Source organism: Podarcis pityusensis (assembly GCF_964106645.2).
Source record: "Podarcis pityusensis genome assembly, chromosome: 3".
Lineage (NCBI taxonomy): Eukaryota > Metazoa > Chordata > Lepidosauria > Squamata > Lacertidae > Podarcis > Podarcis pityusensis.
In genome coordinates this window covers 83,764,814-83,789,685 of record NC_138026.1, presented here as the reverse complement: position 1 = coordinate 83,789,685, position 24,872 = coordinate 83,764,814, and the positions used below count along the sequence as shown (strand labels likewise).

At 48.2% G+C, this 24,872-nt stretch overlaps 2 protein-coding genes across 5 annotated transcripts in view; one reads left to right on the top strand and one right to left on the bottom strand.

Moving 5' to 3' along the window:
* Positions 1-1,579: 1,579 nt before the first annotated feature.
* POLH (DNA polymerase eta) lies at positions 1,580-12,763 on the bottom strand. 3 transcript variants are annotated; one of them, XM_081000173.1, is made up of 10 exons: positions 12,442-12,763; positions 10,832-10,966; positions 9,879-10,096; positions 8,304-8,473; positions 6,901-7,004; positions 6,194-6,313; positions 4,665-4,788; positions 3,946-4,011; positions 2,887-3,059; positions 1,580-2,562 (listed from the first exon to the last, which is right to left on the bottom strand). In XM_081000173.1, the coding sequence occupies exons 2-10, from the start codon at positions 10,915-10,917 to the stop codon at positions 1,719-1,721; spliced, it is 1,905 nt and encodes a 634-aa protein (XP_080856299.1). In that variant the 5' UTR covers positions 10,918-10,966; positions 12,442-12,763; the 3' UTR covers positions 1,580-1,718. The 3 variants fall into 3 exon arrangements, with proteins under 3 accessions (XP_080856299.1, XP_080856297.1, XP_080856298.1); XM_081000171.1 differs by lacking the exon at positions 12,442-12,763 and adding an exon at positions 12,127-12,379; XM_081000172.1 differs by lacking the exon at positions 12,442-12,763 and adding an exon at positions 12,058-12,192.
* A 575-nt stretch (positions 12,764-13,338) lies between these two features.
* XPO5 (exportin 5) overlaps positions 13,339-24,872 on the top strand; it is a 43,686-nt gene continuing 32,152 nt past the window's right edge. The window contains exons 1-3 of one of the 2 annotated variants that reach the window (XM_081000105.1): positions 13,339-13,598; positions 22,674-22,795; positions 24,080-24,152. In XM_081000105.1, the coding sequence (XP_080856231.1) occupies positions 13,494-13,598; positions 22,674-22,795; positions 24,080-24,152 (300 nt within the window). In that variant the 5' untranslated portion in view covers positions 13,339-13,493. The remainder of the gene's footprint in view (positions 13,599-22,673; positions 22,796-24,079; positions 24,153-24,872) is intronic. The other variant, XM_081000104.1, reaches the window with a different exon arrangement.

Genomic DNA, 24,872 nt, shown 5'->3' with positions numbered 1-24,872 from the left:
CTGATACCACCGAGTGCTACAGGCTGTTAGGTTTTGCACTAGCAGTAACTACATTTCCATGGTTCCAGAAGTATAGCTGAAGACTTCATACATCATGGGTTTCATATGGAATATACGTACTTAACTATAGATCACATCCAAGGAATTAGAAAGCTGCAATTGGACACTCTTATTTATATCCTACCTGTCCTCTAAGAAGTTCAAAGTGCCATACATGGTTCTCCCTTCCCCCCTCATTTTATCCTCACAAAACCCCTGAGTCAAATTAGGGTGAGAGGCTAACTGGCTCAAGGTTGCACAACAAGTTTCATGACAGCGGTGATTTGATCCCTGTTCTACCATCTCCTAGTCCAATACCCTAACTGCACCATGGGGCAATAATTGTATATGTTTGTTACTATCCAGGTAGGAAAGTTAAAGGTGTAAAACACCCTAAATCATACTGGACAACTTTATTTAAATAAGGTCCTGCTTTTTCATATAGATAAAACCTATACTCATCAAGTAGATATTTAATCAAGCCATCAAATTAAAGTACAGATGTTATAGATTTGCCTCAACTTTCCATATGTATACACTGGTTTCTACACTTTATTTATTTCATAAAATTTATACACCACTCGATTGTAAAAACAAACACACCTCAACGTGGAAAAATTCACAAGCATACTTTAAAATACACAAGTTAAAATATTAAAGACAGATTAAAATCACCTCAGCTTTCTATGCATCTGGTTAGGCTTGTCTAAACAAGAATGTTTTTAGCAGATGATGAAAAGAGTACCATGAAGGCGCTTTCTTAATCTCAGTAGGCGGGGGGGGGGGGGCGGTTTCCAAAGTGCAGGTGCTGCCACACTAAACAATCAAATTCTTTAAAATGCAGAACAGTTATCACATAGCACCTAGATAGCACCAATTCCGCTGATCAAAGTGGTCAAATGGGCACATGTGGACTTGCGCAATGCATATTCCAGCATCCATTCAACTCTAACGACTGTCTTCCTCAAAGTGCCTATGGAAGGGCAATCCCCACCATAGTAAAAGCCCATGAGCAGCACCTCTCTAGATCTTCAAAAGCATGGACTGTACAGTGGACACTCGGGTTGTGAACATGATCCGTGCAGGATGCACGTTCGCAACTCACAGCGTTCGCAACCCGCAGTGGCATGTCTGCGCATGCGCAGGTTGCAATTTGGTGTTTCTGCGCATCCGCCGAAACCCGGAAGTAACCCGTTCCAGTACTTCTGGGTTTTGGCGGTCCGTAACCCGAAAAAACGCAACCTGAAGTGTCTGTAACCCAAGGCATGACTATTGCATTTAAAACCTCCCTTCTGCCAAGGCAGTTTACAAGTTTAAAATACTCAAACAAATGAATGACATACAATGTAAAGATGGTCCTGTGGAGGGGACAGTTTGACTAGAGACTGCCCCAATGACTACCATAAATTGGTAGTATTGTTAATATGGCACCTTGATGCGACATCTGCCACCATCTGAAGCTACAGAGCAAGAAAGTGCTGCAGAAGGCATAACAACCTTGACTACCAAGTGCAGGGTCTCGTAACAACATGGAGTCCTGTAGCTTTCCAAGCACCTGTTTGAAACAATTTATTATCCTGTTTGTTTGTTTATTTATTTACTTATGGATATAAGATAGATAAAGGCAAATAAAGTTGCGCCTTCTTTTTCCAAGATAAGCTGCTCAGATGAGCTTCATCCTAAGGAGGTGACCGCTTAAAAAAGAAGTCCAAAGTCCTATCTGTGCTTTGCCTTGGCCTTTTGGCCCTAGAGGCTGTGTGTGTCTTCTGTTTACTTTTGCCCTTAGCTGGGGGGCTGGGGGGAGGCAAAGATGGTCTGAAGGAGTCAGTTCCTGAGAAAGAATTCTGCAGCTCCACAGCAAAGTGGTAGTCCGAGTGTTCTGTGAACTCCCATACCAACACCTGTTGATTACATTTCTCGCACAGCATCGTGTCACCAGTACAGGGCTGAAGAGCCCAACTATCAGCCCCTACCTGGGAAATTCCAGCAGCAGGATGCACTTCCTTTTCCTTGCACAGATCAGGGAGCTCTGAAGAGACCTCAGGCACTTCTGTTTCTAAAGGGGTCTCCAGGAGCCCTGCTTCAGAGTTGGCCACAGACTGCTCTACCAAGAGCTGTTTCTGCATGCAGTCTGGGTCGCTCCTGGTGATACTTTGTTCCACAGGAACTTTTGGAATCTGGCTGTTAATGGGAGTGAGTCGTTTATCCTGACAGATACTGGACTCTGGTACTGATGGTAAGTTCATTTCATTGCTGACACCAGGAAGAGAGTTCCTAACCATAGCCTGGGCCTGTTTCTTTTCCACTGCCCTTTGAAAAAGCATCTGAATAGGATTGGTTGTCTTCTTGAGGGTCTCCTTTTTGGGGCTTTCAATGGACTTGCCATTTGGGCTGGATGCACTGGTGCAAGTGGCTTGGGTACCTTGGTTGTCAGTCGTCAGGAAGGATGTAATGTTCACGGAGGAAGCATGAGCTTCTGAAAACTTGCTCGCAGAAAGCTGAAGAAGTGTAATTGGAGGAGACCTGTAGGCGAGGGCACATTAGCAAACAATTCAAAGGGAGTAAACTCAAAAAATAAGGTTGCACAGATATTTTTCAACAATTTGCTAAGCGTGGAAGAAGCTGGCCCAAGGATATGTGATGAGCAACCCTCATCTTAGCTCTAATCGGAATAAATGTTCTCATATCATAAATATTTGCCTTAACAGCGTGGCTGTCCAGCCCACTAGTAGTTCATTTTCTGTTCTAGCACAGACTCTGCAATATGTACATTGGAAGAAGGGATAAAGCTAACATTTCCTCCTCTGCAGTAACACTCTTGTGTCCAAGGGGGAAAAAAGTTCTCACCATGCAGCCTGCTGGCCACCTGCAGTATTGCAGTTCTGGATTAGCACAAAAGCATCTCTGCTGATTTTATGGGCGTCATAATTTGCTAAGGCACAGCAGCGGGATAAGCTGTTGGCATGTTTATAGCCCTGCATATGGATCCCAATAGTCAGCTGTTTAGCTACGCGGTTGTTCTGTTGGAAGAAAGATATACAGTACATAAGAATCCTGACAAGAAATACTTCAGATATCAATAACTTGGATTTTAGGAGGACATTCTTAAAAAGGGGTAGTGGATATCAGGCTGGATCAGGCATAGGCAAACTCCGGCCCTCCAGATGTTTGGGACTACAATTCCCACCATCCCTGACCACTGGTCCTGTTAGCTAGGGATGATGGGAATTGTAGTCCCAAACATCTGGAGGGCCAGAGTTTGCCTGGGCTGGATTAATCCAGATGTGTTCCAGTACGGAGCTTAACCCTACTGTCTTTCTCCATGATTCTCCATTGAAGCTAAAAATGTAGGAAGACTATAAGGAACTCTAGTCTTTAACAAGAGCTCAGTACTCATGAGCAGCTCACCACAACCGTGACAACATCTGTAAGGAAAGCCCAATGCTAAAAAGGGATGTATCTGTGTTATTTTCAGGAAGTGATCTAAAGGCACACACTTTAGTCAGCTTAATAAAATGAGCTGGTCAAGGTCCAGTCAGTGCTTAGTGGAAAGATGGATATACCACCCAGAGGCTTCATATGCTAACTAAATAATGGCACAAGTGGAATGACATCCACTTCTGTGATGGGGCTTAATCCTCCTCTTCGACTCCATCCCTGCTCCCAAATCTACTACAGAGGACGGGGGTCGGGGACGACGACGACCCAGAACAGGTTGAGGGGACATACTCTGATTTGCTGAAGATACTTAATTACTTCAGACCTCTAGCAAGCTACATCCAGTCAAATGATATGTATGGTTACCAGAGGCAGGCACACTTGCACTTCTCAGCCCAATTCACACAGATCTCCTTCAGACATCAAGTACTCAATGAGATAATAGGACCTCTATCTTTCCCTACTTACTTGATCTCTGTCCTTGTTCAGTCTCTCCTCCAGCTCCAAGGCCAGCTGCAGAAGCCAATGCTGTACCTACATACATAATTACTGTGTTTTTTATTATTGTCTTGGGACATTGCTCAGTTTACTACAAATAGAAAACCAAAATATGCAAGGAACATCCACAGGACATTTTTATCAGATGGAAAGCCAAGAAGAACAACAAAAGCTTTCGGATCTCTAAACTATACTGTAGGGGGAGAGTACTGTTTCCGTTTCTGGTTTTGTTTGTGTTTCTATATTGTAAAGCACCCTATGGTCTTGGGATGAAGGGCAGTATAGAAATTTAATAAATAAAATAATCTTGAAATGATCAGAAATGTTGCCATGGAGCAATTCAATTGCAGGGAAAGATGTGGTTACAGAATGCTCAAAGGACAGGACACTGCGCTAGATGCTAAAATGGAAGAAGGATCTCATTTGCTAGCACCGCAGAGAGAGATCATGGTCCAAGGAATAATTCCTCCTCTGCTACATTAGCTCATCAGCAGGTCACAAGAGACATTTGGCACTCCCCTCCCCATTGATAGAATTCTTCAACAATTTATTGACCATTTCAGAGCAAAGTGATGCTGAAAGGTGATGACCAAATTAGGTTTGAGAAAGGGTGCAGCAATGTGTGCTGCCTTATCTTTTATTCCTGCTCTCAGGACAAACTTGGTTCGGCTCTCTGGACACTCTCTTACCTGCTTCTGAGTAACCAAAGCTGTTTTTCCGCGGAAATTCTTACTACAGCCAATGGATTTGGGCAATTGTCTAGGTTTCACAGGCTCATGCTCCATCCCTCTGCACAAGTCATACAACCAGGAGCTGCAAAGCATATATAGAAACCCGAGCTGAATAAATAAGTGGTTCCAAGGTTGGAAATGTTACTTGTTTACTTAGAGACATCCAATATATCTGGCACCTGCACACAAATCAATGGAGATGAGGATCAAGTCCAAGAGTTAGATTCTAAAGAGAATACAGGCAAGGCAAATGAGAAGTCCCTATCATAAGTGTCTCTGCCACTTAACAGCACATCTGAATAGATATTGGTATACAAACTGCATGGAGTGGCTATTAGTGATGCACCCTAATCTGCTATGACATATTTTGCTGGGGTGCAGTGAATCAATAGCAAGGACCAAGCTGGATATTATGGGAAGAACATGGAAGTATGATCCTGGTAGATCAGCATCAATTTTATGTCCAAAAGACAGTTGATGACATAATCCACTGCTACCATCTGTATTTTTTTTCTTTTGGTGATTACTTGTAGCCGAGGACAACTGTCTTCCATAAACATGGTCTTAGCAGTGAGTCCGTAAGTGCGTGTAGAGGCCAATTCTGGATCTACACATCCTTCCACAGTGGGGACATAGGTTTCCGGGCGGGAATTGATCATGGTGAGGGTTTGCCAAGCATGCCTTCCTCTTAGTGTGTTTCTCCCTTTCGTCCCGAGTTTGAGCATCTTCAGAACCCATGACACCTTTGGGAAAGGCTGTTCTCCATTTGGAACGCTCACAGGCCAGTGTTTCCCAGTTGTCAGTGTTTATACTACAGCCCTCTGTATAAAACCCCCAGAGGGTATATTGTTTTGATTTCATAATAGCCTTATTGGGTTAACGGAGTCAGATAAACTCTGCTGTCCCACTTGGATAAATATGTAATAACATGACCTCATCTGCTGTAGAAGCGAATATGTTAAATAAACTGCAGCTTCCTGTTATGGGTGACCATGAATAGAACATTTGGACAGTGAAAACAACAGTCTCTATTACATATCTATCACCTGAGGATGACACTCCATATGCATCTGATGAAACAGACTATCCTTTGAAAGCTTGTGCCATAATAAATCTGTCAGTCTTTAAAGCGACTAAATAGTCTCTTTTTGCTGCAGCTAACACAGCTACCGCTATAGAATTTGCACAGTATATGCATAATATTTGCTTCCCTTTTGTTATTTTGTCATATTAAGTGTTACTTCAATGCAATGACTGAAGTGAGCTTTTTAAAAATGCACATGCTGCAATCTTCCCTGAATCTTGTAGATGTTTCATCTGGCTTTAAGCAAATGCACTGCCTCTTAATGTGTTTGTGTCAAGTTCTCAGTAGAAATGAGACTTTGGAAACTCAAGACAGACCCTGTCTTGAGCAGAATCCTCAGCAGCATAAACATGAATGGAACCTGAATATGTAGCAGAGGCCAGAAGTTTAGTGAGCAACTTACCCAGTCTTCTCTCCAAAGTGGGTCTGAAGCTGTGATTCGCTGAACTGGATCAGCTCTCCTACATACTCCACTCCCAGTAGTTCAGTGATAGAGGCCCCAAGCTTCCCTCCAAGGTTGCGGCTATGGGAGAAAAGGAAAGCTGTCATGTGTAAAAAGGCAGAAGTCTTCAGACACAGGTTCTTGTGTACCAGCTAGCAGAAGGCAGATAGATAAGCAGGACAAGGAGAAAAAGCAATGCAAAACTTGGCTTTTTGAGACATCCCAACGGAGCAAGAAATTAACAAGTAGCCTCTTCCTTACCTACACTAGTATGTGCAGGAGAAGAAATCAACTGGGAAGATAATATAATAAAACAGCACCACATATTTATTAGAATTCATTTACATTTGCAACAAGGCCTGAAAAATCCCAGTCCACTCCCTAATAATAAACTGGCATATAAAAATATTGATAGTTTATCAATTTTTGCACAAAGGAAGGATGGCTGAAAAATAATTATGGCTCCCCAAATTCTGGCGCTTGCACAAGAAATTTTTTTTCTCTAGCATCCATTCTTATTATTATCTCTTGACTGCCATTGGTCTGATGCTTACAGTATACCTAGAATACCCCTAAACAATAATGTGCAGAAGAAAAATGCTAGTTCCGAGATTCATGAGTGCAATCTCACATGGGGCTTCTAGAAGCAGATCATCAGTTTTACATACATGTTGCTGATTGGCATCTTGCTAAAGAGCTGAGGGACGGAACCCTGTGACACCAGAGTCTGACGATTAGGCTTGTTGAGACCACAGGCCAGCTTTGCTAATACCTAGAATAAAGAAAGTATCCAATTTAGGAAGCTTGGCTTTCCAAATTGGGTTTCCAACACACACCTGGTCTATCAGAGTTTATTTTGTCATCTTAGAGAAAAGGCTGAATTTAATACACAAATACTGCAAGTAATGAGCTGGCAGTTTATGTTTTCAAATGTTACCATGGATTGTTTTCTTTTCCAAATCACACCCAGTGTTTTTAGAAAGGAATTCAAAATTAAATGAAACTAGACATAGCATTTGTGGCGCTAGAGGGATAGAAAATCTCTCATACTGTCAGATTTTGGTTCTTATAATCAAAGAATAATTACGTCCTGCTGAATTTCTTAAACCAAAAGTTTGGTGGCAGGGAGAAGAGAATCTCTACTCTAAAAACATTTACTGCTTCAGCACTTATTATCTGGGCTAATCTTGTCTCCGCAAAGGAAACCTCATACAATGATACCCTCTTTTTATTTGGGTATATGACTTTTGTCTGTGGCTGAAAGATCTAACAACAATTTGTTTATTTCTAATATTTTGAATACAGAATAATACTAATCAAATAAATAGTACTACCTCTAAGGTCTACTATATACACTAAATTCTAGCATTTTGCAGAATAGCTGTGTGGAAGAGGAAATCTACTATTCTCACTCTCGGGTGCTAGGTATCCTGGCCTCCACCTGTGGCATCAATACAGTTATCACCTAGGGCAGGAATGGCTAACTCCATGTTTTTTGTTATTACAACTTGCATCATCTCTCCCTCTCTCTTCTCTAAAAGTGCCATTAGTTTTAGAGCAAGAAACACAATAAGATGTTGTGCCTGGATGCTGTAACAAGAAGCTTCTGAATCAGAATACTTCATTCCAGCTTGAAGGTTCAGAGGCAATTGCCATTAGTAACTGACTAGGTCCACACAAATGTGATCTAATCAGTTGAAACCTATCGAATAACTCAATTAGCTAGCCACACATCTATGTCTAGGAAGCTTACAAGAGGCTCAACCTGGAGATGTATTCCTGTTAATCCTGCTCTGCATCAGATGCCAAAATCTTCAGTCCATCACATCATCCAATCCCACATTCTGGAGCTGTTCATAAAAATACATTTTACCAAAACCAGATTGCTGATGGTATTTACTACAATTATTGGGTCTAATCCTATCCTGATTCCTCCATTACTGTTTTCTGTGCCAGGTCACAATAATCATCTGTTCAGCACAGATTCCACTGAATACATAGAGAGGCCAAGAGGTACACTGCTTTAGTAGTGCTGAGTTCAAAACCACAAACATGCTGGTCTTACACATACCTTGTTGTGAGAAATGCCAGCAGAACACCTAAATCCAGTGACAGATTCCACAGCTGCCCTCATTTCTTCCATAATGACAGCTCCCACAGTCAGCTGCAGCTCTGGACTGCTGGGATCTCCGAAAGGCAATGATTCAAGCCACTGTCGCAAACCACGTTCCCGCAGTTCTTCTAAAAGGGAACACAAAGCAACCTATCTCCAATCTTGAAAGAAGAATTATTGTCACGACAGAGTGACAGATCAGGAAAGCTACAAAAAGCACACAGTGTTGTAAAACATCTAGTGAAGAAGAAAACAGGAAGAAATCAGAAAGTTCTTTATAAGGCCACCCTTGGTCAAATAAGCCCACGAAAGAAAGAAAGAAAGAAAGATAGATAGAAAGAAAGAAAGAAAGAAAGAAAGAAAGAAAGAAAGAAAACTTGCAGGGCAAGCAAATAAACAGGAGGAGGCAGGAGGGGGGAAATGGTTTTGATTTTTGTAAAAATGTTTGCAGCCAAAGGAGGGCTACCCTTTAGGCAAGTCTCAAAGATTAGATTAATCAAGGTAAGAGTGCAACACACAACCTAGCATACAGCTCTCTCAACAGGGAAGTTTCATACCATTTGGCCTTTAAAAGATGTTCTAACACTAGTAGCAAGGTAGCTGAAGATGTGCAATACAATCATACCTCGGGTTGAATGTGCTTCGGGTTGAGCACGTTCGAGTTGCGCTCCGTGGCAACCCGGAAGTAATGGAGAACGTTACTTCCGGGTTTCGCCGCTTGTACATGCCAGACGCTCAAAATGACGTCATGTGCATGTGCGGAAGCAGCAAAACGCAGCCTGCCCACGCGTGCCGTCGCTTGTTACGTTCGCTTCAGGATGCGAACGGGGCTCCGGAACAGATCCCGTTCACATCCCGAGGTACCACTGTAAACTGAAATGGCTTAAAATAAATTTCCAAATTTGGAACTGAACTAAAGACAATAGCCACATGGAAAATAGCCACACAGACTTGAGCAATAAGCTCTCTCAAAGTACATCAGTTTTGGCAATTCCTACTGCTTTTACTCTTAACCTTTCCCCAGATCTCTCCACTGCAATACTGGCCTTTCAGCAGCGGACTAATCACCTTCCTTTGTTCCTGCTGCAGGTTGGAAAGCAGACATCTTAGGGTTTCTTCTTAGGGAACATTTTGCTGAGGTCAAATTAATCTGGTCTTACAAAGCTGAACAAGAAGTGCGCGAAAGATTAGAAAGTGACAAAATAGAGAAAATATACTTGTATTATAAGCTGCAGCTCAAGAAGAAAATGCTATGGTACCATATCCATTACCTCTGAAGGGCACACTTCCAATTTCATACCATCCCTTCAAACCTTTAGTACTCTCACATGAACACCGAAGCAAAGAGAAAAAGAAAAATATATGCTAAACCTGGGAGTCGTGGATTGGCTCCAGACCATCACCATGCTCTTCTGTAGGCACACAAGTTTGAGAATGAAAATACCTCTGTATAGAATTATAATCTACACAGGATTAAGAGCAAGGGAAGTTGAAGTAAAAGAGTGGAACAGTATGTCTGAAGGCATGCAATACCTTTGTTGCCTGTATTCTCTTCTGCTGTGAGGCTGTCTGGCAATCCTTGGATGTAGGTAGTTGCCAACAGCTCTGCTTCAATAGCCTGCCCTTTCATCTTCTGAAGCCTTTCCTGCACAGCGCTAGTTAAATCCATGTAGGCTTCATCAATGCTGGCACGTTCAATCACAGCAAAGCGTGACATCACTTCCATCACCTCCACGCTGGCTTCTCGGTACCTACGTGGGAAGGAGACCCAACAATGCTCTAATATTCCCATTCCATCTTAACTGATAATTGGGGTAACTAATTAGCAATACGCCATCAACAGTGGTACACCAGAAAGTAGAAGTTGTCGTCCCCCCACCCTGTATGCTGCTAACAGAGCTATCTTACCTATTACAGATAAACTCTAGCTGAAAAAATATTGAGCTCAGTTCACTATACAGTGGTACCTCAGGTTACATACACTTCAGGTTACATACGCTTCAGGTTACAGACTCTGCTAACCCAGAAATAGTGCTTCAGGTTAAGAACTTTGCTTCAGGATGAGAACAGAAATCGTGCTCTGGCGGCGCGACAGCAGCAGGAGGCCCCATTAGCTAAAGTGGTGCTTCAGGTTAAGAACAGTTTCAGGTTAAGTAAGGACCTCCGGAACGAATTAAGTACTTAACCTGAGGTACCACTGTACTCTGAAGAAAGCCTGGACTGTTCAATTTGCAAAGAACGGTAAAAATAATTTCTAGAGAAACTGCTGCCTGAAGACCCAGAATAAACAAACTGTATCCACATTGGAAAAGAGACAGCAAAAGAGGATTCCAAAAACTTTCCAAAAAGCAAACCTAAGCCACAAAGCAGAAAACTCATCAAAAGAATAGCTGATCTGTAACCATTCTGAACCCTATTTTGTTTCAGAATACTTCACAATCACATGGACAGCAATAGCTGCAAGTAATAATCAATCCTGGGCTTACTTGGTGAGATCCGCTTTCCCATGGGCCTCTGGTACTCGCGCTAACAGGAGATCCGGACATAGTTTCTTTGCATCAGCAGCAAACATGTTTCTGGTAACTCCAAAAGCACGAGCTTCGTAGCTCACTGCAATGATTCTAAGTTGGGTGAGGGAGAAATGATGAGCTATTAAGTTATGGATTTAAGACAATGAAAGACACACACAAACCCAGGCACTTTTTTGGTTCAGTTTAGCATTAGATAATGAGTCTTTAACAAATTAACATGTTAAAAAAAAAAACCACCTACAAATTACTGTAGCTTAAAAGAAAGGAGAGTTTTTCTTGCATCTTTAGCCATCTTAAGAGGAAGGTACATTTTTAAAGGTTTTGAGGAGATATTGAGAGGCAGGTGGAAGACTATAAATAGTTTATGGAATACTAGAATCAAATTGGGTCCAGAAATATATCATTGTTAGTTGTATAATGACTCGGGGAAGTGGATTCCATTATGCTGCATTTGGCTTTCCCACCCTGAGAGGTGAAAACCGAAGTCCATTTTAGACTGGGAGTGGTAGACTGGGAGTGTGCAGGAACGCATCCTATCATTTTGGGGGGAGCAGATAAAGAAAAACAAACATGGGTCACAGGAAGGAGCAGGTGTCTATAGTCCAGAGAAACCCTAGGAAACCCAGGCTGAGCTGGGAGCCAGCCTGGCGAGAACATTTGCTCTTTGAAATCAGCAGAAAACCCTTGAACTGATACCAGAAAACATTCACGAAACCATATTCTCCCACTGCCATTTCTGGGTGGGAATAGGATCTGCTCTACACATGTAGCAGAATGAGGCGCCTGAATGGACAGTCCTGTCTCAAGGCTGAAGGTTTCATGTTTAATGCCGAAGAAACCCCCTGCAAGCAGAAACATAAAAACGAGCACAGCAAGGAGCCAGCGAGGCTTAAACGTTACACCCTGGCATGCTAGTTTTTTGTGGCTTGTTTGGAAGAAGTTTAAAAACAAAACACAACGCGGGGAAGCAATTGAGGGGGGGGAGAGCAACTTAGGAAGCCGCCCTAGATCGACCACACATCGATCGATCAGCACCGGTTGGGGCGGCAGCAGCAACTCAGCAGGATTTCTGGATTTGTCAGCCCTCCCTGGGGGTGCCGGTGATTAAAGCCTTTTGCTCTGACCACTGAGCCGCACGGCCCTTTCCCCCAGCTCCTCGGTCAAGATCCTCCTCCTCCCACCTCATTCCGCCGACACGAGCAGAGCAGCAAAGCTAGCAGGGCCAAGCAGCAGCAGCAGCAGCTCCGTACCCGCCGCCTTTCCACGTCTTGTACTGCACCACGGCGCACGGCTTCCCGCGCAGGCTGGGCTCCAGGCGCTGCTCCACCTGCATGTAGAAGCAGTCCATGTCCGCCAAAGCCACCACCCGCTCCCGCCCGCGAGACATGGCGGGCCACGCGGGGCCGCCACGGCGAGGAGGCGGAGAACAGAGCCGGGTTCGGCTTGAGAGCCGCAGGTGGGGTGCGCGGAGGCTGAACAAGTACAGGCTTGTTCAGCTGCCTCAGCCGCTAACACTCCCGCCTTCACGCCGAAGGGAATACAACTCCCAGCATGCCTTTAACTACCTCCGCGCCTCGAACGCACTTGGTTATACCGCAATGCATATTGGGAAATGTAGTCTTCGGGGGGGGCGGAAAGAAGGCCACGGGCTAGATAGACCGAGAACGGATTTCCCTCCGCCCCGTAGTGGAAGGACATCGATTACGTCATTCTTTCAGGGACACCGTGACGCGACTCTCCTTCACCAAACTAGCGGGATGATAGATGTAGAAATGTTAGACTGGCAATTCCTTGAGCTGCTCTGTGGACTTTCTGGATTCCACCCCCGGTCGTGTGATCACTTTCGGAGAGGGATAAAAGTGATAGCTGCTCGTTCAGGGACAGTGGAAGCTGACAATAACCCCAATTTAAAATAAAATAAAAAAGCACGCATGCATTACTTTACAATTCTATCACTACACGTCAGAAACGGGTTATGCCGCTTATTATTGTTTCAATTGATGCATAGATTTACTGCGGACATACACAAAAAGCAAACTCACGGGGCTCATTAGACTTCTCTTTTCTTCCTAAGGACGAAAGTAACTCTTTCCCTAGAAAGTAACTCTTTCTAGCTGAAAGAGTTACTTTCTAGGGAAAGAGTTACTTTCGTTCCTAGGAAGAAAACTAGAAAACTAGCTGAAATCCATTATGCTAGCTGAACGGGGCGGCAAAGTATTCCCCCCTCCAATAAAAAGTAGAGGCAGAGAGAGGTGTTATTTCTAGTCCAAGTCTTACTTTATGAGAAAGATGCGTGGACTAAAAGTTTTAAAAAAAAATTACAGGAGCGAGCCTGAAGCAACCCGAAAGTTCCACGTCAAACAACGAAGCCTCTCTAAACTTTCCTATCTCTACATGACGATCGTAGAGCTACTATCGCATTCACTGCCGGCGTTTAAGAAGCGTGTGCGAAAAAAGGTCGCCGGGGTCGCCTGCGCCTGCGCACTACGCCACTTTGGCCGTCGCACCCGGCGCAGCGTTGCTCCCCTTACTCTCCCCGAGCCCGGTTGCCCGGGGCAACAGCGGCTTTCCTCTCCCCCCGCTCCCCAGCCTGCCCCCACCCCAGCCACGCAGCAACATGTCGTGGGACCCGGTGAGCACCCTCTGCGAGCAGCTCGTGAAGGCGGTGACGGTGATGATGGACCCGGCCTCCACGCAGCGGTACCGCCTGGAGGCCCTCAAGGTACCGCCGCGCCTCCGCCTCCCGAAGAGCCCCCTGAGGCCGGGCGCGGGGTTGTTTTTGGGGTGGGGGGCTGCCTGAGGGGAGCCGGGATGGGTGGCAGCCAGACACATGGCCGGCGCCGGCGCCAGCTCGGGACCCCCGTGCGCCTCTCGCACCGCTGCTCCTTCGGATGCAGGTCGTGCCTCGTTGGCTTTCCGTATGCAAAGCAGAAACTGCGGCGGTTTCTGCCCCCCGAGGCCTCTCCGCTTTCGAAAGGGGTTGCCCGCCGTGGGGAGCCTCGACCTCTCTTCTTCCAGAGTGTGGTGTCGCTCCACGGCCATGCTGCCCCCTCGCCCGCCCTGGGGCCCACGTGGCCGGGTGTCTCCATTGCAGGGGGCTGAGCATCCTGCATGGCCGGCTTCCTACAGTGGTGAGCGGGAGCAAAAAACCCCTTGCCTCCTCCGCGGACTCTCCGCGCTCACCTGGGAGTGTGGCAATGTGCGAGTGTGCCCGCTGGGTGCGATCTCGACAGTGCAAGGCAGATTTTGTTGCTTAGTCGTTTAGTCTGTTGTCCCCTTCTCCTTGTGCCCTCCATCTTTCCCAAAATCAGGGTCTTTTCCAGGGAGTCTTCTCTTCTCATGAGGTGGCCAAAGTATTGGAGCCTCAGCTTCACGATCTGTCCTTCCAGTGAGCACTCAGGGCTGATTTCCTTAAGAATGGATGCGTTTGATCTTCTTGCAGTCCATGGGACTCTCAAGAGTCTCCTCCAGCACCATAATTCAAAAGCATCAATTCTTTGGTGATCAGCCTTCTTTATGGTCCAGCTGTCACTTCCATACATCATTACTGAGAAAACCATAGCTTTAACTATACGGACCTTTGTTGGCAAGATGATGCCTCTGCTTTTTAAGATGCTGTCTAGGTTTGTCATTGCTTTTCTCCCAAGAAGCAGGCAGATATAAAAGGGGAACAGATGCTGGGGGGCGGCAGGGATTGTTATATTGGGATTGCCACCTTCCTCCTCCTTTCTCTCACTCCCTCCCCCACCCAAGAGTCCAACTGCGCTGACAAATTAAAAATCAACAGATGCAGGTCATGTAAAGCCAAACCAGTTTTTGTTTGGTTTCTGTGTTGCATTTATATCCCATTGCAGAATGCACAAAAAGTATACATTTCCTACAAAAGACACAAAACGTTTGGTTCCTGAGTATGCCAGTATCCAGTAGTAGAAGTGCTAGGGGAGGCAGCTCTGAGAAGTTTGAGGTGCTATACATAGTTTACCTCTTCCCCATTTTGTCCTGATGACAACCCTGTGAGGTACGTTAGCCTGAGAGGTAGTGACTGGCCCAAGATCACCCAGTTTGCTTCGTGGCAGAGTGGGGACCCACTAGGTCCAACCACTGCACCTCCCTGGTATTTCTACTTGAATAGGTTCTCTCTGTATTGCGCACAGAAGAGCCCTGCCAGAATTAAAAGAGATGACATAACCCTGGATGAAGCAGAATAACATTGGTTGCATTTCCATTTCCATTCGAGGTGATACTAGGATAGCCCCAGAGAAGCAGGATTTCTGCAAAGGGTGTTAAACCAGGAGGGGAAAGATGTTGGTGGCATAATGGTTGTGGAATGATGAGCAAAGACAGGAGTAGGAAAACGGAATAAAAGAGGCATAAACAGCAGCGACAGAGAGATAAGAGACTTATATGAGGGCATAGCAGACAGCCTTTAGCGTAATCTGTAGCAACTTGAGGTTGATGCAGAAAGCAATGAATTAATGTATATAGACAATTGAGGAGAAGTGCTCTAACTTGGTGAAGGGAGAATGGTTTTGGTTACAAGCTTTGTGAATTGACACAATAAATGAAATTACCAGAGAGAAGACAGGCAAAATAAAGCTGTAGTGGGCGTAATGTAATTGATGTGTGCACAGTTGTCTGTGTAGCACAGAGCTTATCAGTTCTTACGTGGAAAACCCCCCACAAGTATGGGGGAAGGAGGAGTCCACTGAGATTTGTGTGTGTGTTTCACATATTAAAATAGAAAGTGAAAAAAGGAGTAGTAAGAACAGCAGTTTTACTGGTTATAAACCCTAAAGGTTGCATTCAAAACCATTATATGCTTCAGAGTTTTGGCTGTTGGTGCACATTACAGTACCATATGCTTTGTTGCCTTAACAAGCCCTTTGTATTCTCAAAACAAGTGTGAGGGGATTTCCTTTCAGTTTATTTGAAAACCAAGCACTGGCCTTCTCACACATCTTTCTCTGCATTATCTTGGAGGGCGGATATTTTTTGAACCAGTGTGGTGTAATGGGTAGAATAGGGCTGTGGAGATTCAGGTTCAAACCTTCAGTTATGCATCTCTGCCAAACCTACTTCACAGGGTTATGGTAAGGATAAAAGGTTGGGGAAGAGCCATGTGGGATGCCTGAGCTCATTGGAGGAAAGGCAGGATATAAATGTGTCAGGGGTTCAGGAGCAGAGGCAAGGGCAAGGGAGGAAACAGAGAGCGAGGGGGAGGAGGCAGAAGAAAAGATGAGTGATGACGACGACCCGAGATCTCCGAGTCTTTCCAGTGAATCAGAAGATTCACAGAAAGGAGCACCAGTGGCCAGGGCAAGGGGGGAGCCTAGGGGGACACCCCAGGAAGATAGAGCCAGAGGGGACTCAGAGGGGAGCAGTTGGAAATCGGGACCAGCGTCACCGCCAGAGAGCAGGGAAGAGGAAGGGCGCCAGGGATCAAGCGCTGGCAGCTCACAACAGGGGGGAGGGCACGAGTCAGGAGTGGCCACACCTCCATCGGGGAGCGAAGAAACGGTCAGACGGAAGGTGGAAGGTTGGGCGCGCGCGACAAGTTCAAATGCACAGGAAGGTGGCGCAGTAGGCAGCCCGGAAAGGGAGCCAGGTCCTAAAGCCCGCCGAAAGGAGGGAGAAGAGTCAGGGGGGTCAGCGTCAGCGTCAGAGGAATCCCGGAAGGAAGAGACCCCGGGGGGCAGAGGGACCCAAAGAAGAACAGTCAGGCGGAAAAGGTGGAGCAAGGCTAGGATATTAAGTTGGTGTACAAGGGGCGGAGACTCAGATGGAGCTTCGCCGATCTAACCATTAGACGTAGGGTTGCACGCAGCAGCTTGAGAATGGAAACTGTAACTCAATAAAGACTTTTATTTAATGATCGCTGGCTAGCGTGATCCTCTGTGAGCTAGGATCTGGAAACAACTCTGACAGTAAGCTCCATCACTTAAATTGTGGGCATCTACAGCCTCGCGGAGAGGAGAGAAAGCGGGTGCCTACTAGCGAGCTCACGAACGGCAGACAACATGACAGCCGAACAGCAGATAGTGGAACTCAGAGAAGCAGTGTCGCGCCTGAATGCCGAGGCTCTTGCATCCAGGAAGAGAGAGGAGGACGCAGCTGCCGCCTACAGGGATCTCCAGGTCAGGTTGGAAGTGCTTACGAAGCAAGGGCAACTGACACCCAAACCGGAGGGGATTGGGTTGGGGAGACGAACAGGCGGTTTGGTCTCTCACTTCGATGGGAATTTGCAACAGTACCCCAACTTTAGAGCAGATGTAATGTGTGCACTGCAACTGCTGAACAAAGACTTTAGAGATGAGCAAGAGAAGGTGGGATTCATCATGTCCCATTTGCATGGAGATGCTAAAGCATGGCTGCGCAATTTGTGGAGAGATAAGGATCCGGCGCTCCAAAATGCGGATGCCTTTATTAAAGCGATGGATGGGTGCTTTTTGTCAAGCACTGACGTGGATCTTGCTCGGCAGCAGATACATGGACTGAAGCAAGGGAGGGCCAGCGTAAGGCAGTACCATGCCCGCTTTTTCGCTTTGGTCAGTGCTCTGGAATGGGACAGAGATTCGGCTCCTGTAAGAGACCTGTTTTGGGAGGGATTGCACGGCTCGGTTAAAGATGAAATTGCGAGGGGGGAGAGACCCCGGACCACGCAGGAGATCGTTCAGAGGGTGCTGGCGGTGGGGGTGCGGCTGGAAGGACGTCCGTGGAGCAGTGGCGAAGGGCGTGGAGGGCGCGAACCAGCCAGGGGCTCCTCCTTCCTTCCCAGAGAAGCAGCGCGTGCGCAATCCACGCCTCCGCCAGGAGGAGGAGCGGAACCTATGGAGGTTGGAGGTGCAAGGGCTCAGTCAGCAGCCAGAGCCCTAGCACCGGCAGCAGTGAAAGCGAAGCCTCCTAGAGGGAACAGGAAGTGTTACATCTGCGATGATCCACAGCATATGGCGAAAGAGTGTCCCCAGAGGCTCCACAAGCACACTGCAGCCTCAGCAATGGTAACTGCAGCAACGCAGCAAGGACAACCACAGCAGGGAAACGAAGGAGTCTGGTTGGAGGAAGAGGCACTGGGGCCCAGCCAGACGTGTCAGTGAAGCAGTCCCCAGAGATTTTACAGCCCATGGACCCCCTCCCGCCCAAACCGGTAGTGAGGCTCACCGCGTCGCTCCAGCTGCCCAATGGAATCACCATGGACGTGCCAATCACCATTGACTCCGGAAGCAATGCGGACTTTATAGGGCAGGACTTTGTCGACCGGCACGCTATACAGTTGCTGCCTGCCACGCTGCCCCTGCAGGTTGTCACGGTGGATGGCAGGGAGCTGCTAGGGGGGCAAGTGGTGAAGCAGACGCCACCAATGGTGATGCGACTTGGGAATCACAGGGAAATCATCAGCTTCAATGTCACTCAACTATCGGACACGCCCATTGTATTGGGCATGAGTTGGCTGGACAAGCACAGCCCGACGCTGGCTTGGTACCAGAGGCAGCTGACCTTCGGCTCTTCCTTTTGCGCTGAACACTGCATCGTGCCCAGGCAGGAAGGAGGGGAAGAGGAGTCACAGCTGCAGCTAGGCACGCTGCAAGCGGTTCCCCACAAGTACGCGGAATTTTTGGAGGTTTTCTGCGAGAAGGAGGCAGACAGGCTACCCCCCCACAGACCATATGACTGCAAAATTGACCTGCTGCCGGGGGCGGCGCTGCCCAAAGGGAAGCTGTATTCCATGTCTGAGGACGAACTGCAGGAACTCAAAGAGTTCATAGATCATAATTTGGAGCGCGGTTTCATCCGAGAGTCCAAGGCAGCGGGGGGCAGTCCGGTATTCTTTGTTAAGAAGCGGGACACGTCCCAAAAAAGACTTGTAGTGGACTTTCGCATCTTGAACAGTGTGACCAAGCCATCGGACTTCCCCATGCCCCGAATCGACGACCTCCTCGCAAAGGTACGGAAGGGCAGAGTGTTCACCAAGTTGGACCTGCGAGGGGCATACAACCTCATTCGCATGCGGGAAGGAGATGAGTGGAAGACAGCCATGTTCACGCCCCTGGGCACCTACGAATATAGAGTTATGCCTTTTGGATTGCAAAATGGCTCCCACGTTTTTCAAGCTTTCATGCATCACGTGTTGGCGGGGCTCCTCTACAAGACGTGCGTCTGTTTCTTGGATGACATCCTGATCTTTTCGGAATCGCAGCAGGAGCATGACAGACACGTCAAGGAAGTGCTGAGCAGGCTACAGCAACATAGGCTTTACGCCAAGCTGGAGAAGTGCCAATTCGACGTGACGGAGGTGGATTTCCTGGGCTACAAGTTGTCTGATAAAGGGCTCGCCATGGACAGCGCCAAGGTCCGAGCAGTGTTGGATTGGAAAAGCCCACGCAACCGGAAGGAGGTCCAACGGTTTGTCGGCTTCGCGAACTTCTATCGCAAGTTTATCAAAGGCTTTGCGATGCAGACAGCGGCCATCACGGACACGCTCAGCTCCAAGAAAAAGAAGTTCATCTGGACAGAGCAGGCGGAGCAGTCCTTTCAGGCACTCAAGCGTCTCTTCGCATCGGAAGAGCAGCTGCTTCATGTCAACCCCAGCAGGCCGATGAGGGTGGAGACAGACGCTTCGGACAGAGCCGTGGGAGCAGTCCTGCTGCAGAAAGACCCGCAGGGGGTTTGGAGGCCGGGAGCGTTTTATTCAAGGAAGCTCAGCAAGTCCGAACAGAACTACACCATCTGGGACAGGGAGTTGCTGGCCATTCATGCAGCGTTCAAAGCGTGGAGGCACTTCCTGATCGGCGCCAAGCACACGGTGCAGGTCTGCACGGACCACAAGAATCTAGAGCACTGGCGCACGGCACAGTTCCTGAACCAGAGGCAGATACGTTGGGCTGAGTTCTTTGCGAATTTCGACTTCCGAATAGAATATGTCCCGGGGGACACCAACATCATGGCGGATGCTCTCTCCCGTAAGCCACAGTATCTGGAGGAGGCAACGCCAGCGGCCGCCATGCACATCTTCGCACCGACAGTGTGGGCGTGCGCGGCGGCAACAGTTGACCTGGATGCGGTGCGACGAGCGTTGCAGGATGACTCCTTCGCGCAAGCAAAGATGGCAGAGGTGCACAGGGGCACGGCAGCGACCGACGAGTTCCAGCTGCGAGATGGTTTGCTCATCCGTAAAGGGGCCATCTACGTGCCGGGAGACGAACTTCGCGCCAAGGTACTGCAGCAGCTGCACGACGCGCCCACTGCCGGGCACTTTGGCAAGGAGAAGACGGTGGAATTAGTAGCCAGAGACTTCTGGTGGCCCGGAATGAGAGGGGAAGTCGCGGACTACGTGGCGAGGTGTGACACCTGCCAGAGGGCCAAACCAGTGCACAGACCGCCGGCCGGACTGCTGGAACCGCTGCAAACTCCGTTCGAACCATGGGAGAGAGTGGCCCTGGACTTTGTCACGGATCTGCCCAGCTCGAGGGGCAAGACGGCTGTGCTGGTGGTGGTGGACTTGTTCTCCAAGATGGCACATTTCATTCCGTGTGCGAAGGTGGCCACGGCGGAACAAACCGCCAAACTGTTCATAGACCACGTGTTCAAGGTTCACGGTCTGCCGCGGTCTATTCTGTCCGACCGAGGGCGACAGTTCATCTCGAACTTCTGGCAGAGGCTGATGGGCTTCCTGAACGTCAAGATCAACCTGGCGTCGGCTAGACACCCGCAGACCAACGGGCAAGCGGAGCGGGTCAATGCCATCATGCAGCAGTACCTGAGATGTTATGCGAATCAACAGCCTGCGACGTGGGTGGATTACCTGCCTCTCGCCGAGTTCGCCTACAACAACACGAAGCACGTGTCCACGGGGGTCACGCCGTTCTTCGCCAACAACGGGAGGCACCCCAGAACCTTCCCGGGACTGGAAAGAATGGGGGAGGGGGAGCCGCAGACAGCAGATGCGTTCGCGTCGGAGTTGCAGGAGGTCCACGATCAGCTGCGGCGGCACCTGGAGCTGGCTAAACACGCATACAAGGTACAAGCGGACAAACACAGAAGGGTTGGCGAAGAGATCCATGTGGGAGACTGGGTCTGGTTAGCAGCCCACGCAGTGCCGGCCAGGTCGTTGGCGAAGAAGAAACTAGGGCATAAACAACTGGGGCCCTACCAAGTCGAAGAACAGGTCAACCCGGTGGCTTTCAGGCTGGCTCTTCCGGAGGGTTCCAGAATGCATCCGGTGTTCCACAGATCGGTGCTCACTCCCTACAAGGCACCTCACAGGTTTCAGGAACCAGGAACGGCACCGGGTCCGCTCCGAGAGAGAACCGGGCAAGGGGGAGTGGCACAGGAGGAGCGCATCAACGAAGTCACGGAGATTTTGGACTCCAGGTGGGGGGAAGAGGGGGTAGAATACCTTCTCGCCAAGGAGGGCACCCCGGCCAGTGCCAACAGCTGGGTGCCGGGCTACGCTTTAGACGAACCTCTGCTCAAAGAAGAGTTTCATGCCCTCTTCCCACATAGGCCAATGCCAGCAGACTTTTTCGACGACTGGCTTTTCACGCCCACGCTTTCAGCCAGCACGTTCCGGGGGTTCGACTCGGACGAGGAACCGACACGAGACGCCCGTTCCCCGGAGGGGTCACCCTCGGGATCTGCTTCAGAACCCTCGTATTGGTGGGATGATCGACCAGAGGAGCAGTTCCGCAGAAGGTGGCTGGAGGGTCCAGGACGAGCAACGTCTCCAGAAGGCAACGAGGGAGAGACGGACATGGACGTTTTCGGGGACGACCCGGGTTTCGAGCACGGCGGCACAGAGATGGAAGCGGAGGTGACCGTCGTCAACGAGAGCAGGGAGGAAGAACCGGAAGACCGGATGGCGGCCCGCCACGGGAAGCGAACTGTATCCGACATTCGTCCCCCTGACACAGCAGCACCCAGATCCCGCACCGGAAGGAGGGGAGGGGGGGAAGAGGGGGCTTCGAGGGGGGGATGGATGTCAGGGGTTCAGGAGCAGAGGCAAGGGCAAGGGAGGAAACAGAGAGCGAGGGGGAGGAGGCAGAAGAAAAGATGAGTGATGACGACGACCCGAGATCTCCGAGTCTTTCCAGTGAATCAGAAGATTCACAGAAAGGAGCACCAGTGGCCAGGGCAAGGGGGGAGCCTAGGGGGACACCCCAGGAAGATAGAGCCAGAGGGGACTCAGAGGGGAGCAGTTGGAAATCGGGACCAGCGTCACCGCCAGAGAGCAGGGAAGAGGAAGGGCGCCAGGGATCAAGCGCTGGCAGCTCACAACAGGGGGGAGGGCACGAGTCAGGAGTGGCCACACCTCCATCGGGGAGCGAAGAAACGGTCAGACGGAAGGTGGAAGGTTGGGCGCGCGCGACAAGTTCAAATGCACAGGAAGGTGGCGCAGTAGGCAGCCCGGAAAGGGAGCCAGGTCCTAAAGCCCGCCGAAAGGAGGGAGAAGAGTCAGGGGGGTCAGCGTCAGAGGAATCCCGGAAGGAAGAGACCCCGGGGGGCAGAGGGACCCAGAGAAGAACAGTCAGGCGGAAAAGGTGGAGCAAGGCTAGGATATTAAGTTGGTGTACAAGGGGCGGAGACTCAGATGGAGCTTCGCCGATCTAACCATTAGACGTAGGGTTGCACGCAGCAGCTTGAGAATGGAAACTGTAACTCAATAAAGACTTTTATTTAATGATCGCTGGCTAGCGTGATCCTCTGTGAGCTAGGATCTGGAAACAACTCTGACAAAATGTAATAAATAATTAAATATGAATGTTCTTGTTTGCTTAAAAAAATAATTCTTGCTCTTTTTTAGTTCTGTGAAGAGTTTAAAGAAAAGAGCCCAGTATGTGTTCCCTGTGGACTGAAGTTGGCCGAGATAACACAGACTGCTATTGTCAGACACTTTGGTCTTCAGATTCTGGAGCATGTGGTGAAGTAAGGAAGTGAATGCAAAGCAAGTGGTGTGGCATTGCAACTTTTGAGAGTTTTTTAAGCAGAAAATCAGGCATGCACCTGTCACCATAATCATCTCTGGTTGTTAATACTTCTACAGTTTATATATAGCAGGGGAAACCCAGTGACAAGCTGAATAATGAATTTATAATCAGTATTTTTTGTTTTAGTTCAGCAACAAGATCACTCCGTTGTACTGTATGGAGATTCCACTTTTCTCTTTGCTGAGCTGTCTAGAGATTTCACTTCCTCTCTGTTTCTAGCAAACTAACACCATCTTCTCTCTCTCTCTCTCTCTCTCTCTCTCTCTCTGTGTGTGTGTGTGTAGTATTAACTCCTGCCTATTTTCTCAGCTGTGCTAGGTAATGTTCATGATTGACTGTTTCCAGAGGGGTCTGTGTTGATGACAGATACTATAAAAGAAGCCTTTCTGGATCAGATGAAAGGGCCGCCTAGTTCAGAGCTGTTTCCAACATTGGCCAGCCAGATAATTGTTGAGAAGTCCACAAGCAGAGCTTGTAGCCCTTTCCCACTGTTGGCACCCAGCAACTGGTTTTCAGTACAGTCGTACCTTGGATCTTGAATGCCCTGGAACTCAGATGTTTTGGCTCCCAAGCACCGAAAACCCGGAAGTGATTGTTCCAGTTTGCAAACGTTCTTTTGGAACCCGAAAGTCTGATGGGGCTTCCGTGGCTTCTGATTGGCTGCAGGATATTCTTGCAGCCAATCAGAAGCCGCAGTTTGGTTTTGGAAGTCAAAGGACTTCTGGAACCGACTTCCATTCGACTTCCAAGGTACAACGGTACTGCTTTTTAGCCTGGTGGTCCTATTTAGCTGTTGTGGCAGCTAGTTGTTGAAAATGCTTTCCTCCATGAATTTGTCTAATTCCCTTTTAGAGCCATCTAAATTGGGGGGCATCACCACATCTTGTTCTATAAGTGAATTATTGTCTGTGTAAAGAATTACCTTTTTGAATCTGCTGCCAATTATTGGGTAGCCTCAGATCCAAGTGTTAAGGGAGAAAGAAATACTTTCTCGATCCACTTCTATCCGTGTTATGCATAGTTTTACCATGCTCCTCCCCCCCATCTTTTTTCTCTAAACTTACAGGCCCACGCACTTCAGCTTTCACTGTGTGTTTTATTGGGCAGGTTCCAGTGGAGTAGTGTGAGACAATTTGAGAACCAAACTTCTCTCTTGCCCTAGCCATGTTAGCTATGCTATCAGTGTATTGTAAAGATGATGCCTCTGTGTTTTATTGGGCAGATTCCGGTGGAACAATATGGGTCGGCTGGAGAAAGTCTTTTTGAAGAACAACGTTATGGAGCTCATATCCAATGTGAGTCAAGCTGTTCATGAAGTTAAATTTCTGAGTTATTTCTTTTAGTAATAGAATGTACTTCAAGGAAGTGAGTTTGAGCTTCTCCTCCCTCTCCTTTCTTCATTTCAGATCACATGCAGTTTCCATTTTTGCTTGTTAATATCAATATTACTCCAGTGTCCCTTCCTCACTTGTAAATATATTTTTATCTTATATTCCAGAGAGGGCTGCCAAATCATAACTACTGTATTTTTCGCTCTATAGGACACACCGGACCATAGGACGCACCTTGTTTTAGAGGGGGAGAACAAGAGAAAAAAAATTCTCCCCCTTTCTGCTCAGCACCCCTTCAGCAAAGCGGCAGGAGAAACGGAGCACCTTCCATTTCTCCTCCCGCTTGGCTGAAGGGGCGCTGCGCAGCTCTCCCTCTCTGCTGAAGCCGGGAGAGCAAGACTCTCCCGGCTTCAGCAAAAGGAACCCGAAGCCTGCGGAGCGCAGCGGGAACTCGTGCTGCGCTCCGAAGGCTTCAGGCGGCTATCCCTGAAGCCTGGAGAGTGAGAGGGGTCGGTGCGCACCGACCCCTCTTGCTCTCCCGGCTTCAGCGAAAGCAACGTGAAGCCTCCAGAGCACGGAGGGAGCGTTTCCTCTGCGCTTCAGAGGCTTTGCGTTGCTATCGCTGAAGCCAAGGAGCCTGCGTTCGCTCCATAGGAAGCACACACATTTCCCCTGAATTTTTGG